The sequence below is a fragment of the Thunnus albacares genome, chromosome 9 (genome assembly GCF_914725855.1).
Source record: "Thunnus albacares chromosome 9, fThuAlb1.1, whole genome shotgun sequence".
Classification (NCBI taxonomy): Eukaryota; Metazoa; Chordata; class Actinopteri; order Scombriformes; family Scombridae; genus Thunnus; species Thunnus albacares.
In genome coordinates, this window is record NC_058114.1 from 19,973,502 (window position 1) to 19,987,326 (window position 13,825).

General features: G+C 39.9%; 2 protein-coding genes across 9 annotated transcripts in view; one reads left to right on the forward strand and one right to left on the reverse strand.

Moving 5' to 3' along the window:
- Positions 1–13,825, forward strand: part of agbl4 (AGBL carboxypeptidase 4) — a 432,158-nt gene that overhangs the window by 55,281 nt on the left and 363,052 nt on the right. The window lies entirely within an intron of this gene.
- The window catches only part of elavl4 (ELAV like neuron-specific RNA binding protein 4), a 79,994-nt gene that overhangs the window by 3,783 nt on the left and 62,386 nt on the right, over positions 1–13,825 (reverse strand). For 5 of the 7 annotated variants that reach the window (XM_044361599.1, XM_044361595.1, XM_044361593.1 and 2 more), the window contains one exon: positions 4,751–4,985. In XM_044361599.1, the coding sequence (XP_044217534.1) occupies positions 4,751–4,985 (235 nt within the window). The remainder of the gene's footprint in view (positions 1–4,750; positions 4,986–13,825) is intronic. The other 2 variants (XM_044361596.1, XM_044361594.1) reach the window with 1 other exon arrangement.

Here is a 13,825-nt window from a genome sequence, read left to right on the forward strand (position 1 = left end):
AGTGTGACCGTTTTATTGTCGATACAAGACTACAGCAGTGGACTGGTCACAGTTCAGTATTACGGTCACGTATGGAGCACTAATGGAGGCAGGACTGGAGCATAGCATGGCACTCGGCTATACTAGAATGCTAGGCTAGCCATAGTGCTGCGCAATGGCAAATCATGCAAAAAAAATTGCATGTGGGTATCCATACGATTTATGCCACCACATTGATGGTTCATTAAAAGATGGAAGATAATGAAAATTTCTTTTAATAAATTATGGTTTTTAATTTGTGTTACCTCAATTAAGAGAACACCTGAGATGACAGGAAATGAGGTAAATGCCCTGATCCAGAGTTCTGTCAGTGTAATGGTTTGGCATTTGAATGATGGTGAGCGAGAGAGGCGATGATGATTAGTATGTTTCCGATGAGGTGGACCAACAAAAACACAACTGAACATTAAACTAGCCATGAAATTGTGAATGTCTGTCTTTATGGTCGGGGTCAACCTGTTAAGTGCTAACAGGTCAGGTGGAATGGCTGAGTGTTAGAGAGTGTCCTCTGCCTAAAAGGGTTAGTTTGGGGAAATGTTCTGGTTTCATAATAATTTAAACCTGTGAGCTAAAGCTACTGCAGTCAGCGAGGATAAACTACAGTTTGTGCGTGTCTGTGTGTGTGTGTGTGTGGCTTAAGAACCCAGCAGGCTGTGTGTATATGTGTGTGAGACTCTGTGTTTGTGAGCTGGGCTTCAGAAACCTGTGGGCTGTAAAAAATGTTGGCCCTCTTGGATGGATGCAGTCTGCTTGGTGACTCAATGACCTTCATTCCTCACTTGGGTCTGGCCTGTCTCATGTCTTATTAACTCCTCTGGCCTAATGGACAGGGGCCACGGCTTATTGAGCAACAGCTGGCTGGTGACGCCTCGTTCCTCTTGAAAACACTACAAACTCTCTGACTTTGACTCGACTATTGGGGTTGTTTCTCCTTGTCTCTTTGAGTCAACAAGCATTTTTGTCTTCTTACAATACAACTGCAACACAGTATTTACCAAAACCTTTTAGTAAGCATCACAATCTGATTAATTATTGCTTTTACCACACCATAATCCAGGCATCAATTCTACTGGTAGCACAATTTAGAAGCTACATATTTTCATACCTTATATACACAACTTCATTATAATTTGATTGCAATTAAGAAATCAATTAAGCTGTGAAGGCTTATAATAAATAACTTGAATAATAATTATTATAACGCTAATACAATTTATTTTAAGCATTCTAAATTAAATTTACATTGTATGTTAGAGATAACAGATGATTAGAGATTATAAAATAGAAATCCTGCAGAACTCGATCAGGATTGCAGTAATGTAATATTCTAGCTGTGTTTTTAAAATATACTGTTAATACTGGCTCCCAAGTTACTTCACATTTAGGCTTCACGTTTAAGCTGCATTTAAAAAGTTATATTGCGGTTAAGTACCCACACTGAAATCCCCAAACTGTTGTCAGCTGAGTTAATTCACAAAACCTTTTTACATTTTACTTAAATGTTTTGCGTAAATTGTAGCCCTACTTATCTGGGTTTACAGTGTGTCTGTGTTGCAGCACTTTTTCACTAAACGTTACCAAAAAGTATGGAAGCATCCCTAAAACAAAGAAAAAAATGGAGAAAAGGATATACAGAATCATTAAAGCAGTAATTAGCCCATTACGTGGGAAGGGAACAAGCAGGCTGCTTTGTGGGTAAATGAGTCAATTGGAGAGGATGCTCAGAGGAGAGGCGCTCCAGGCCCAGGAGCACGAAGACATCTGCTGGCCGCCGGGCCGATGGGCCACAACAAAACAACCTGCTGCTAACACACACACACTCACTCTCTCTCTCTCTCTCTCTCTCTGTCTCTCTCTCTCTCACATGTACAAATGCACACTGATGCACCCTCACCACGCAAACACTCTGCCAGCTTTTCACACTGCCTCTCCAAGCTCGATATAAACAATAGGGCTTTTGTGTTTTCTCTCAATGCATGTTAATGGAGGAATGGGCGTTTTAGTCCTTTCTTTTTTGAAACAAAAATCTGTTCAATTATAATTGGCTCCTGCCCTGGATATAATAAGGCTAATTTGCTAATTAGTACCATTAGTTAACGACAGAGAATCGGAAACGAGCCGGGATCTAGGGCTTGGTGTATTGTGCTTGAGTCGATTATGTTTGCTGTCTTGAAGAGGGACCATAGAAGCATATTATACATTTACTTGTGACACACAGGATCGATGTAATTATAACTGCAAGAGGATTGTACTGAATTCTGCACAGTTTATTTTTTGACTTGGGTTTTACCAGTTGTAGCAACTTGTTAAGGATGTCAAAGAGGGATCAGTTTTACAATCTCTAGTAGATCTAGTAGACTGTATTTTTGTAGTTTCAGTTTTCAAAGTTTGAAACACACTCACTAATAATATATATTTTAGCTTGAACTTTGATTTCATCTCTTGAAAGAATAAACAGAACAAACAAAACAGGTCGGACTGTATACTGTATACTTAATAAGAACATCGAACATGTCCTTTTGCTCTGTTGTCCTTAAAAGATTGAGTTAAAAGAAAGGAAACAGTGCACATCGAGCACATTTCTTCTTCTAAAACCTCAACACTTCTAAAGTGTTGAGGTTTTAGTGGGTTTTAGTGTAGGACTGGGGAGCAGAGAGCAGGAGCACAGGGACACAGTAAGGAAGTGTCCTGTGGTTGTGAGTTGTGATGAGAAGCGACAGCTCTCCTGTGGAGCCTGTAAATTGGCTTGGCGTATCACAGACACACAGCCACGCTACATCGCTCAGGTGTCACACCAGGGAAGCCGCTCCAGAAGAAAAATACCTTCCAAGCTCTGACTTTGATGGAGAGTAAACAGCACGACTGGCTTAGTGTTATTGAAAGAGAGAGAAAATTGTATAAGCACATATTCTGTCCACAATTCTAAAACATTCTTGTTTGACTGGATGATCATAAGATCACCTGTTTCTGTTTTGTTATTGTGGAGTGAGTGAGCCCTAACTATCGCTAGGTGTTGTAAAACATTTAAATTAAAAAAAAGGAGTGTTTGTGTCATTAGTGAGTGACAGGAAATGACCAGGTAGGGTGCCATATATAAAGTATGTCAGCCATATACTGTATGATGTTAGGTGATGGCTTGGTGTAGAGATTAGTCACCTGGGCAAAAAACTATATTAGAATTGACTGAAGATTTGTCACTTGAATTTCTTTTCTTGAAACAAGATTAAAGCCCAAATCCTTAAATTAATTTTGGCATCATAAGTTTTAATTTGCCCTTTGTTCATTGGATTTCATTTGTGTCTCTTAAATTACTTCAGCTTTTAATACAAGGTCTAATGAAATATTTAATACAGTTGGTAATGTCTTGTACAGTAAGTCTGGCAAAAGTACATTTACACTAGCAATGAGTCAAACTACAACACTTGTACTACTTAATTATTGGTCATTGTATCAGTGTGACCAAATAATGCAGGATTAGGGCTTTATGGTCAGAAAGACAAAGATGGGGAATCAAATATGATATATCTTTTTGTTTGTTAAACATTTACAATATTTGTAATCAAATGCATGTTTTTGCCCAGGCCTCACAGGGATTTATCTAGGAAGTGTTGTCATGATGGCAGCATGATGAAATGAAGGGAAATACGTAGTTGTGAACGACAGAACCCCACAGTCTCTTATGAACAGTTCCTCTCTGATCTGGGTGGACCCACACAGAGTGCTCACAGGACCTGATTTACTGACACCTGCACCAGGTGCAGAGCTCACACCTGTTGTTCAAAAGGGGACAAATTTGCCAAAATAAATGTTCACATACAAAAAGTTGTATCATTGTTGAAACAGGGATATTGCTATGACTCATGCTCTTTATGTGTAGGCGTCACATCCCCTGTTCGAACACTGTAAATTGCATTTGGTGCAAATGTTTTCCAAATCAGGCCTGTTGTTTAGAACAGATGTGTTTCCTTGATTAAATGCATTCATTGTCACATAAACCAAGAATAATTGCTATTGAGTTGAACAGTGATGACTCGTACCAGAATTTTATCCCCTCTACACATTAAATCTGTCTCATATCCATATATGACATAGCAATCCTGTTTGTCATTTAAGGATACCAAACACACCAGTAATGCTAATCTTAATATCATGGCAACAAGTGTTTTGACATAATGGAAAATGTTAATCACACTATGATAAACTATCAATCACATCCCATTTAAGTCCCATTGTAAATTTTAGTAGTGCTAACTATGCTAGTAAAATGCAAAAAGCTTTGCCCTTTGCTTTCCATTACTGTATTCTGAACCTCAACACATTAACTTGGAGATTCCCAACCTTTTGGGCAGATGTCGCCTTGACCCCATTCTCCTCCTTATCATTATTATCTTTAATATTCCTGTTAATATTACATCTAAGGCACTTGTGTTTCATTTTGCTACAACAAATCTTAAGCTACTTCTTCCAAAATTATGAAACCGCATAGTCACTTCACTCTATTAAGAAATTTTTTTGGGGTCCCCAAATAAACATGAGAAGACTTTACCTTGGGTCAGCCCCCAAGGTTGGGAAAGTCTGCGTTAACTACACTCCTTTTAAAATAATACTCATTGATGTCCCCATGCTATAACTGCAAACCTGAACAATTTCCCTCCCCATCTTGAATCTTTTCTGCCCCACTCCCTCCTCCATGACCCTCCCCTTTACTCACCTGAACCTCTGAGCCTGGTGGTGGAGGGGGCCTGGGTATCGGCGATTGGGGGACTGGTAGAGTTGCGACAGAAGGGCTTGGCTGGTCTTCTGGCTGGGGTTGTTGGCGAACTTGACCGTAATGGGCTCAGCAGCACCCGATGGCTTCTGTCCATTCAGGCCCTTGATGGCCTCTTCAGCCTCTATCCTCTTATCAAAGCGGATGAAGCCCACACCTCGGGAGCCACCTGCGGGGCCAGCAGATCACAAACAAACAGGGTCCCTTTTACTTCACAGGGTTTAGATAGAACATTCATATTCTGTGCATATGTACTATGTATATATGTACAGCATGTAGGTGGAGTTTTAAACATTATTTATTTGAACAGTATGTCAGGAAGCTATGAAACCAGATTGCTGTGTGCTTTAAAGGGCCTCTTCAAACATGTATGAATAATTTATAAATTGTGATTTACAGGTGACTGTGTGTATCAGTATGTAAAAAGACACAACTGAACAGAAAAAAAGCTGAGGTTATAACAGACAGCATTTCTAATTCTTATGGAAGAGTGATAACATAAACGATGTTGACCAATTTTAATCACCAGGCTGTGATGCTGTGTATGTTTCCAGCTCTCTCTTGTAAAACAGATCTTGATCATAGTGAGATTTCCTGAATAAATAAAGCATATATACACATATACAAGCTTGTAAATGGCAACTAAGAGAATTCAAACAGGTTTTATTTTAATTCTTTATATCTTATCATATCATGTATTTTTATTTTTTAGTCTCATTTTGACTTCACTGGGTCCCTCCACTGCACCAACCTGGAACCAAACCTAATGTGCTGCTTTAAACACAAGGATAGGTACTGTAGGTTTGGAGAGAGACAGAAGACAGAGACAAATAGTATGATAACACACACACATACACACCAGCTGTAAACTGAGCTTACAGGGCTGCATTGTGTGTGTGTGTTTAAAGCTACACAGTCCATTCTTCCTTTATGCTCGCTCCAGTCACAGTCAGCCATACACACACTCGTCATGCATTGGTCCCAGTGACATTTGAGCGGTTTCCTTGGAGATATTTTTTGACTGCCACCTGAGAGGAACATTTAGAGACTTGCTTTCTGGGAGGTCCTTTATTAGTGTCTCTGAATGCTGTGTGTGTGTAACTGACTGTTTATATATGTGTGTGTGTGCGCACTGGTATCTATTAATGGATGCTGTGCCTTGTTTTAATGAGGCTGCCTAGATGGCCCAGAGGATGCTTGCTCAGTGACAGCAGCACTCTGCTGAAGAGACTATTTACATAATACTGTGTGCACACAGGCATGTCTGTGTGACTGAGACTGAATAAAAGAGAGGCAGTGAGAAAGAGGGAATTTTGTGTTTGAGCATCATTGTGTGCAGTCTCTTTCTCACACATAAAAAGCCCACCTTATTGTTATTCCACATTTTTGTACATGCCATCCCTCTCCCCGTCTCTTTTTTATGCTTCCTGTTGGCTTGTCTCATAGTGCTCGCTCTTCTGAATTCTTATTCGGAGAAGCACCTTGACCATCTCACTTCCCCTTTTCTTCCTTTTTTTTCTCTCCAGGACACAGGCACCACAAGGTTATTTACTTTCCAGCCAAGCTGCAACATAAAAAGCCACTCTTTGAAAGCCATGATCAATGAAAAATATCTTAGTGATTCTCCATTGAAGTTAATTTTAGGACAAGCTTATTATTTTTTTGCTTTTAGTTGTTCCAAAAAGAATATAAAATAAAATAAAATCTGTTAATTTATTAATGTTTTTTTTTTTTTAATTTAAAAATGGTTTTATAATTGGATTTTTAAAATCTAATACATAAATCTGGCTGAAAGTCAGATTTTAAGAATACCATTTTCAACACAAACACTGTAGTTTTATCTTTTTGTTTAAATTACTTAGAGGGACTGAATAACTCATTTGCACTTTGTCTGCAATTTTATCGCCTCTTTCGACTACTAGACGCATTTTCTTTTCTGTCAACATTGCAAATGGACCTAATTTACTATAAACCTTGGTCATCAGCGTCCTCTTGCAGCAGGAGAAACTACAACAGTAGCTTTTAACTCATGTGCTCTGTTTGTTTGTTTGTTTGTTTGTTTGTTTTAATAAACAAATTCTAGTTATTTTTCAGTGAACTGGTAAAAACATAAAACAATGACCCTTAAGTTTTATTAGGCGTCTAATCAATTTTCTGGACACAAGGTTCTAAATTTGCAAAAGAAGCAACCTTCCCTCACACTCTACACTGACCACACACACTGCCGTGTACTGACCTGAACCACAGCATTTTCCTTACGCCTGCTTGATGATCTCATTAACTTCTATTCAGTGTAAATTATTCTGTTGAATTCTCATTTTTACCTTTCCTTGCTCCCTCTCCCCTGACAGGTGCCAACTCTGTACCTGTACATTTTAATTAGCTTGTCAGAAGCTGAAAAATAACAATTCTAATGGGATCTACACAGTGCAGACAACAAACACTGCTGTTCCTACAGTTTTCTTCATTCATTACTGTAGTTGTCATGCATGTGCTGTATGTGGGGTAAAATGGGGGTCACTGCTGTTTCTTTGGGGAGAGTTTTTAAGATACCGTCAGTAACTGTGATTGGCAGTGGGCATTTGTATTTTCTATTTAGACAGGTAAACTTAAACACCATGCTTCTTGCTAATTGGAAACTGCTCGATTTCTGGACAGTCTTGCGCTCTAAGGCACTTGGCAACTGTAAGAGCCTTGCTCAAGGGCACCTCAGTGGTAGTTAAGGAAGAGGAGAGCTTTGCTCATTCACTTCCTCCACTGAGACGAGAGGAGAAGAGAGGACTGTATTCGTCCTTTAATCCTCACACTTGTTTGGCCTTGAGCTGCTCCTAAGCTGGTTCTGGCTGGAGGGCCTCTAGACAAACGCTTGGCATACAGATGAAGGCACGGCACAAACAGACACACACACACACACACACACGCACATACTTAAGTGATAACTTGAAGAGGTGCTATTGAGAATGAAGTGTGAAAAGAGGAATAGAGATTTGTAATTGTCTGTGAACAATTGCGTATGTGTGTGTGTTTGTGTGAGAGACCGTATGAGAGAGAGATATTGAAGATTTCTATGTTTGTACTTTTATTTTCCTGTAAGTGTGCATCAACTATTCTTGGCTTTGAGTTTATACAATAGAACTATAAGGAGATGAGGGAGCTGAGGTGGCAGTTGACCCCATCACCCTTAAATCTTGCCTAACAATAAGTGCGTGCGTGCACGAGTGTGATTATCTCCCAACATGTTGGTGTAGCCAGTGCAGACAAGCAATCTGGGGCTATAACATAATTCACTTTAAGATTTCAAAACAAGTTCAGGTAATAAAATTGAAAGGATGTTCTTTGGCTTGGACACAGCAGGGTGAAGTCAGTGCTCAGTCACAGTTCAAGGTTGTGCTGTGAAACATTCCTGCTGTATTCTGTTTACTGTCACTAGAGAGGAGGAAGAGATCAATGGGACTTTGCAGGAGAAAAACCTGATGGTGCTGTGAAATGTGAACTAACCGACATACAATGTTTGCAATACTGTATAACCAAACAGCATTCATCTGCTGACTTGATCTGACCAGCCACTGTTCTTTCTTTTACCTTGTCTTTTGCTTTGCATACTTTGCATACTGTCTTTAAACCCTCCGACAAAGACATGTTTTGTACAGTGCTATACAAATAATTATTCTTTTGCCTATTATTGTTCTTAACCTGCATGGGGAATAGTAATAATGAAGCTGAACTTGACTTTAGATGCATTGTGCTTTTGATTGACATAATTCCTCACATTGCATCAAATACTGAATGTATCTTTATATCATGGTGCATCAAGTTCACCAGGCACTACATCATTGCGTCAAATACTCCATGACTGTATTTATGCTTAATGCGTTCTGAAGTTGTCACATCAAATCAAATCACAAATACAACAAGAAATGACTGGAGACTGACCAGGGACATATAGTCCCTTTATCTGTATCTTTGTTCCCAGAATTATTCTGTCAAAGGATAAAGTTTGAACAAATCCCACTAAATGAACAAAACCAGCAATGAATAAGTCAATCTCTTAATATTGTCTGACTTCACTACTGTGTTTGTGTCACTCAAGACTTAAGTCCACTTATTTCCACTGAGGACATACATTTTTAAAAACCATTCAAAAATACATATTTTTAGGAAAGCAAAGTGATTTCCTAAAACAGCTGGGTACTGTAGTTTTTAGCAAGCGTCATTCAAACAGGAAGAAAGATGCATTTGCTGGGGACCATGGATTAATACACACTGGTAAAGTAATGAGTATTTACAGCAGCAGATTAGGCTTTTGCTACACAGACTATACTTTTTTTAAGGGATTTTTTGACAGTAGGATAAATATAAGATATGACCAGCCTTACCCTTTAATATTATCCAAGTATTTATCTAAAAGAATAACCAATTTAATAAACCAGTTCTAAATGAAAAACCTGCTCCATGAATCCACATTACACTCAAAGTTTATCCAGGTGTTTTCTTATTAGCACATTGTCATGCCATATTAACGTAGTAAACCTTGAGAAGGGTTTATTTTTCTCTTGTTAAACATTACAACAAAAACAAACTTGCAATCTATGAAGCAAGCTGCCAGTCTAGGGAGTCCAACCTAATGACTGTCCTTTCAACCAGCCCCAGAAGCCTAGGCTACTTATCAACCGCCAGCCAGCCATACAGGCAACATTAGAGCACAATGTACTTACTAAGGTACAGCAATCTGTCTTTCTCACTCTCTCTCTCTCTTCTTCTCACTCTCGTTTTTTTTTTGCTCTCCCTCTCCTCCACAGTAATCAACAGAGGCTTATGTAACTCTCTCTACCTGTGCTTATCTCTCTCTAACACACACCGACAGGCACATTGGCTGCCTTACTAATAACACGCTACCTCAATCTGGGGAGGGGGAAACAGAGGGAGAGAGGTTGGGGGGACAAGAAGCAAGTGCTAGGGGTGGGGACGGGCAAGGCGGTAATGAAAAGGAGAAAGGGAAAGAGTGGGAACGAGTAGTGAGGAAGGAAAGGACAAAAGGAGAGAAGGTGATGGAGGAGAATGTTAGGAGGTGACAGTAAAAGGATGATGATGAAAGGAAACACTGCTATTCTTGCTTCCTCCTGCCCAAACAAAGCCGCTCTTTCTCTAAAACCCACTATCATTTCCCCAAACACTGACTGACTGACAGAGAGAAATGACTGCTCCTCTGAGAGACCAGAAGAGAGGAGAGAGGTGAGAAACCTTGCTGCTGGGTAATGAAACACACACACTTTCATTTTCTCTCTCTCAAACACACAGTTTCATGCATCTAGTGCACTGTATCCTTGTAAGCAGGCCCATACGCTCGCCGAGACAGACACATGCACCAATGCACGCATACATAAGCAGAAACTTAAAATATTTTCAGGTATTCTGCCACTCTATCTCCCATCCTTTTATCTTTTGAGGAGCTATATTGTGCCAATTGTATCAAATGATTCAACTTGCTTTTCCAAAAGATTTATAATATGGCAGAGGCAGAAAGAAACCCTCTTCCTGCTGTCTTCTAATTAGAGAGAGGGGAAAAAAAGCAATGTCCTTGTCTTAAGTAACATTACTGTGCCTGGCTACAGATGGCGTTTGAAAAAGCAGCAAGAGGAGAGACGAGGAGACTTTGAAGAGTGGAGGTGCCCTGTGCTTTAGCCTCTGTCAGAGCAGAGCTTCAACCATCTGTCTGGTGTGTGCGTGCATATATCGATGTATGCGGGTGTGTGTGAGCATGTGTGTCGGCTACCGCAGAGATAGTATGTGCTGGTAAGATTATAGAAAAATAGCTAAAGGCAGAGAAACGGCAGACGATAGCACGAGTCAAGGCTGCAGTCATCCCACCTAGCGGGTGCACCGCTCTGCTCGTATTACCTTGACCGTTCTGTTCTCTACTACTGGACAGGTGGAGAGCAGGGATTCAGTGTGGTGTCAGTCTAAAGGAAAACATCCATTATTCAAGTCAAGAGAGGAGAGGAGAGAACATTCCAACTGTACAGAGGAAGGGTAATTCCTCCGAGAAAAATTAGTGTTGAAATTCACAGGTACACTATGCAAACAGGAATGGTCTAAATATAATAAGAAACAAAAAACAAAATTGTAGAGCCACACAGGTACACGAAGAGCTCTATTTTCATGGCCTTGGAAAGACTAGCACAAACGGCTCCATGAAGTGGCATTTCTCTGACCTTGAGATACATGTTATTTTGGTATTTTTGTACCCAGTGCAGCATGCATGCCACAGAGGTGGAAGGAGAGGCAAAAGGAGATGGGGGTTCCATGCAGATGAGGCTGCGCAGTGGGGTGTTCGTGTTTTGGTGAAAATTGTCTCTGATGGTGCTCTGAGATTGGAGGGCTTGGTCTGTTTTCAGTGCAACATCACACAGATGACTTTTAAGCAGATAATTTTGGTGATTCCATCAGTAAACACTAAATCCTTGACGGAAAAGAGCAACTACTGAATAATGTATAAAATTAATAAACAATTTTATTTATTAGTCACACTTAAAATTGATGCCAATTTTGCCACTACTTTGTTCAACTACACTATATAAATCAGTCTGTACTTCAGATTATGGGATGATTTTTACATCTATGACCCACAGATGCTGTTAGATGGTATGAAAACTTTCAGTTTAAGTGGTTAAATCTGAAAAAAGTCTTCTGAAGGCAGGAGGATACATATGAGTTTATTCTGCAGCTTCTATATTTTAAAAAGCCACACAAGTGTTATTATGCACAGCAATGCTAATTACTGTAACACGTCTATGCATCGACGCACAGGGAACTGGTCTGTTAAACCTTTCTGAGGTAATTTTGCACACAGTTCACACACTTTGATGACTTTGAGTCCTCTCATTCTCATTCCATTATCTTTCCAACCGTCTGTTCGTTTCTCTCTTTCTCTCTGACTCTCCTCATCTAAAAATACCAGATTACAGGGACAACAGCTGTGTGTTTTGTGGCTTTCCTCCCAAGAATCTAGCGAGAGTGGTATTTTAGTTATGACTGCACCAGCTTTGGTTGAATTTTATAGGGCTGAGTCACGCAAGTAATCTTCAGACAATTCTGGCAGCAGTGGCTTTATTGTTGCATGTAAACATAATCAAATTTTCTCAAGCCTCCAAAAGAGTCAGTAACTACACACAACAATTTCTGGGTTAATCACTAACAACATTAATGCAACATTATGCATGCAAAGCACGACATGACTGGACTTTCAACATCTCCATAAACATAAATTCAACTTAAAAAGGCACATCATGTGCTTGTGGCAGCAAACTGTATTTGTAACGCTGCATGTTTGTGCATTCAATCTCTCAGACAAGCAATGTTTTTTTGTTTTTTTTTACTTGGAGAAGCCAGTTTGGGATTTTTTTTTTTAAACCTTCAATATTCAGTACACAACTTGGCAGTAAATAATACCAAAGTGTCTGAAAAGCTTTCAAACATGGATGCCTCATGTCAACCGAATTTCAAGGTAACTAAACCTTAATTTAATGCTATTTTGGTCAGGAACAACTCTACCTATCGTACAACTGTAGCTCAATGCCAAATAATTATTCATTCAGTGAACAAAATGCACTCGTTATTAGTAACACTGGCAATCACCATCTTGAGTCGTATGTTGGCATGAAAGCTTGTGAGTCGTTACCATGGGAATCTTTCCCATCGCTACCTACCATCCCACATGAAGAGACCGCAGCATCAGCCTTTTCACAACCAATCCTTAAACACACTGAGCAGCAATTTAGTTTCACATCAGAGCCTGCGTTTGTGGAAGCCAAGTCTGTGGATCAATTGTATTTGCAGTCATTGATTAGGTAAGCATTGACCTCTGTTCGCATTCAGGTCTGGGATGAAGGACTAGGAATAGCCAACTATTGATCCAAAGCTGCCTCTGATATTATATCTGTTTCAAATTGAAGCTAGCCTAAACCAGCTATCAGAGCGCAAGATCACGGCCTGGCTGCCTTCCCTGAAGGTTAGAAAGAAAGGCTGGGGGAATCCGGCTTGCACTATTTTCACTGATAAAGAGAAGAAATATGCTTATCCATTCAGAAGGAATCGATAGACAGAGGCAGGGAAAGAGGAGGGAGAGGGGATGGAGGAAGAGATGGAGAGATATCCTTGTCAAGTCGATGTTGCGTTAGCTCTCTGAGTCTCTGGGGCAATTTGGCAATTTTAGTGGATTTTGTTTCAGCTGCCTCTGACTGAATGATGCTAACAGTGATGTTTTTAAAGTTCCCTCTTGTTTTTATGAACAGAAGAGTGACTGCAGGGTGCATCCTGTTGATGAGGAGGTCGTTTAGAGAACAGACTTCATGTTCCCAATTTAGCAGAGCAGGAGCTGGGGATCATCAGCCCATCTGCCAATGGTCACTGAAGAAGATTCGTTACTTCAACAGCTTTATGTAGCACTGCTGTTTCTATGTATTTCGGTCTGCACATTGCTCTTCTCTTACTGCCTTTTCCATTATTGTAGACATTGTAAGGGTGTGTCTCAAGTCAGTCGCCAGTTCAGTGGGAGTAGTGAATCACTGAGCGAATTGGATTTCAAGCACTGATTAGGTCACTGATTCAATAAATATAGGGAGACTGGTGAGTCACTGATGACCTGCAACACAACATCAAGGCACCACAAGATAATGTGGTCACATCGACTTACATCCTTCAGGTCAGGAAGACTAAGCTTTTAAAAATACATTAGAAAATAAAAATTAACTATAAACATTGTTTTCCACATGTAGGTGTTAGGTAACAAGGGATACTTCTCAAAGGACTAATTTCAGAGCAGTCACTGGAACAATATTGGCATTAGGACATCCTGCAGTATGGCTGACTCCCTGAACAGTGTGTTACTTACTGAAATGGGGACTGGTTTGATATACACCACAAATCTGTCTGAGCCAGTCTCTTTCTCTGTCTCTCCTTTTCCTTGTTCTGTACTTACATTTTGGGCAGCCACAGGAGAGTTTTAATTTGCAGCCCATT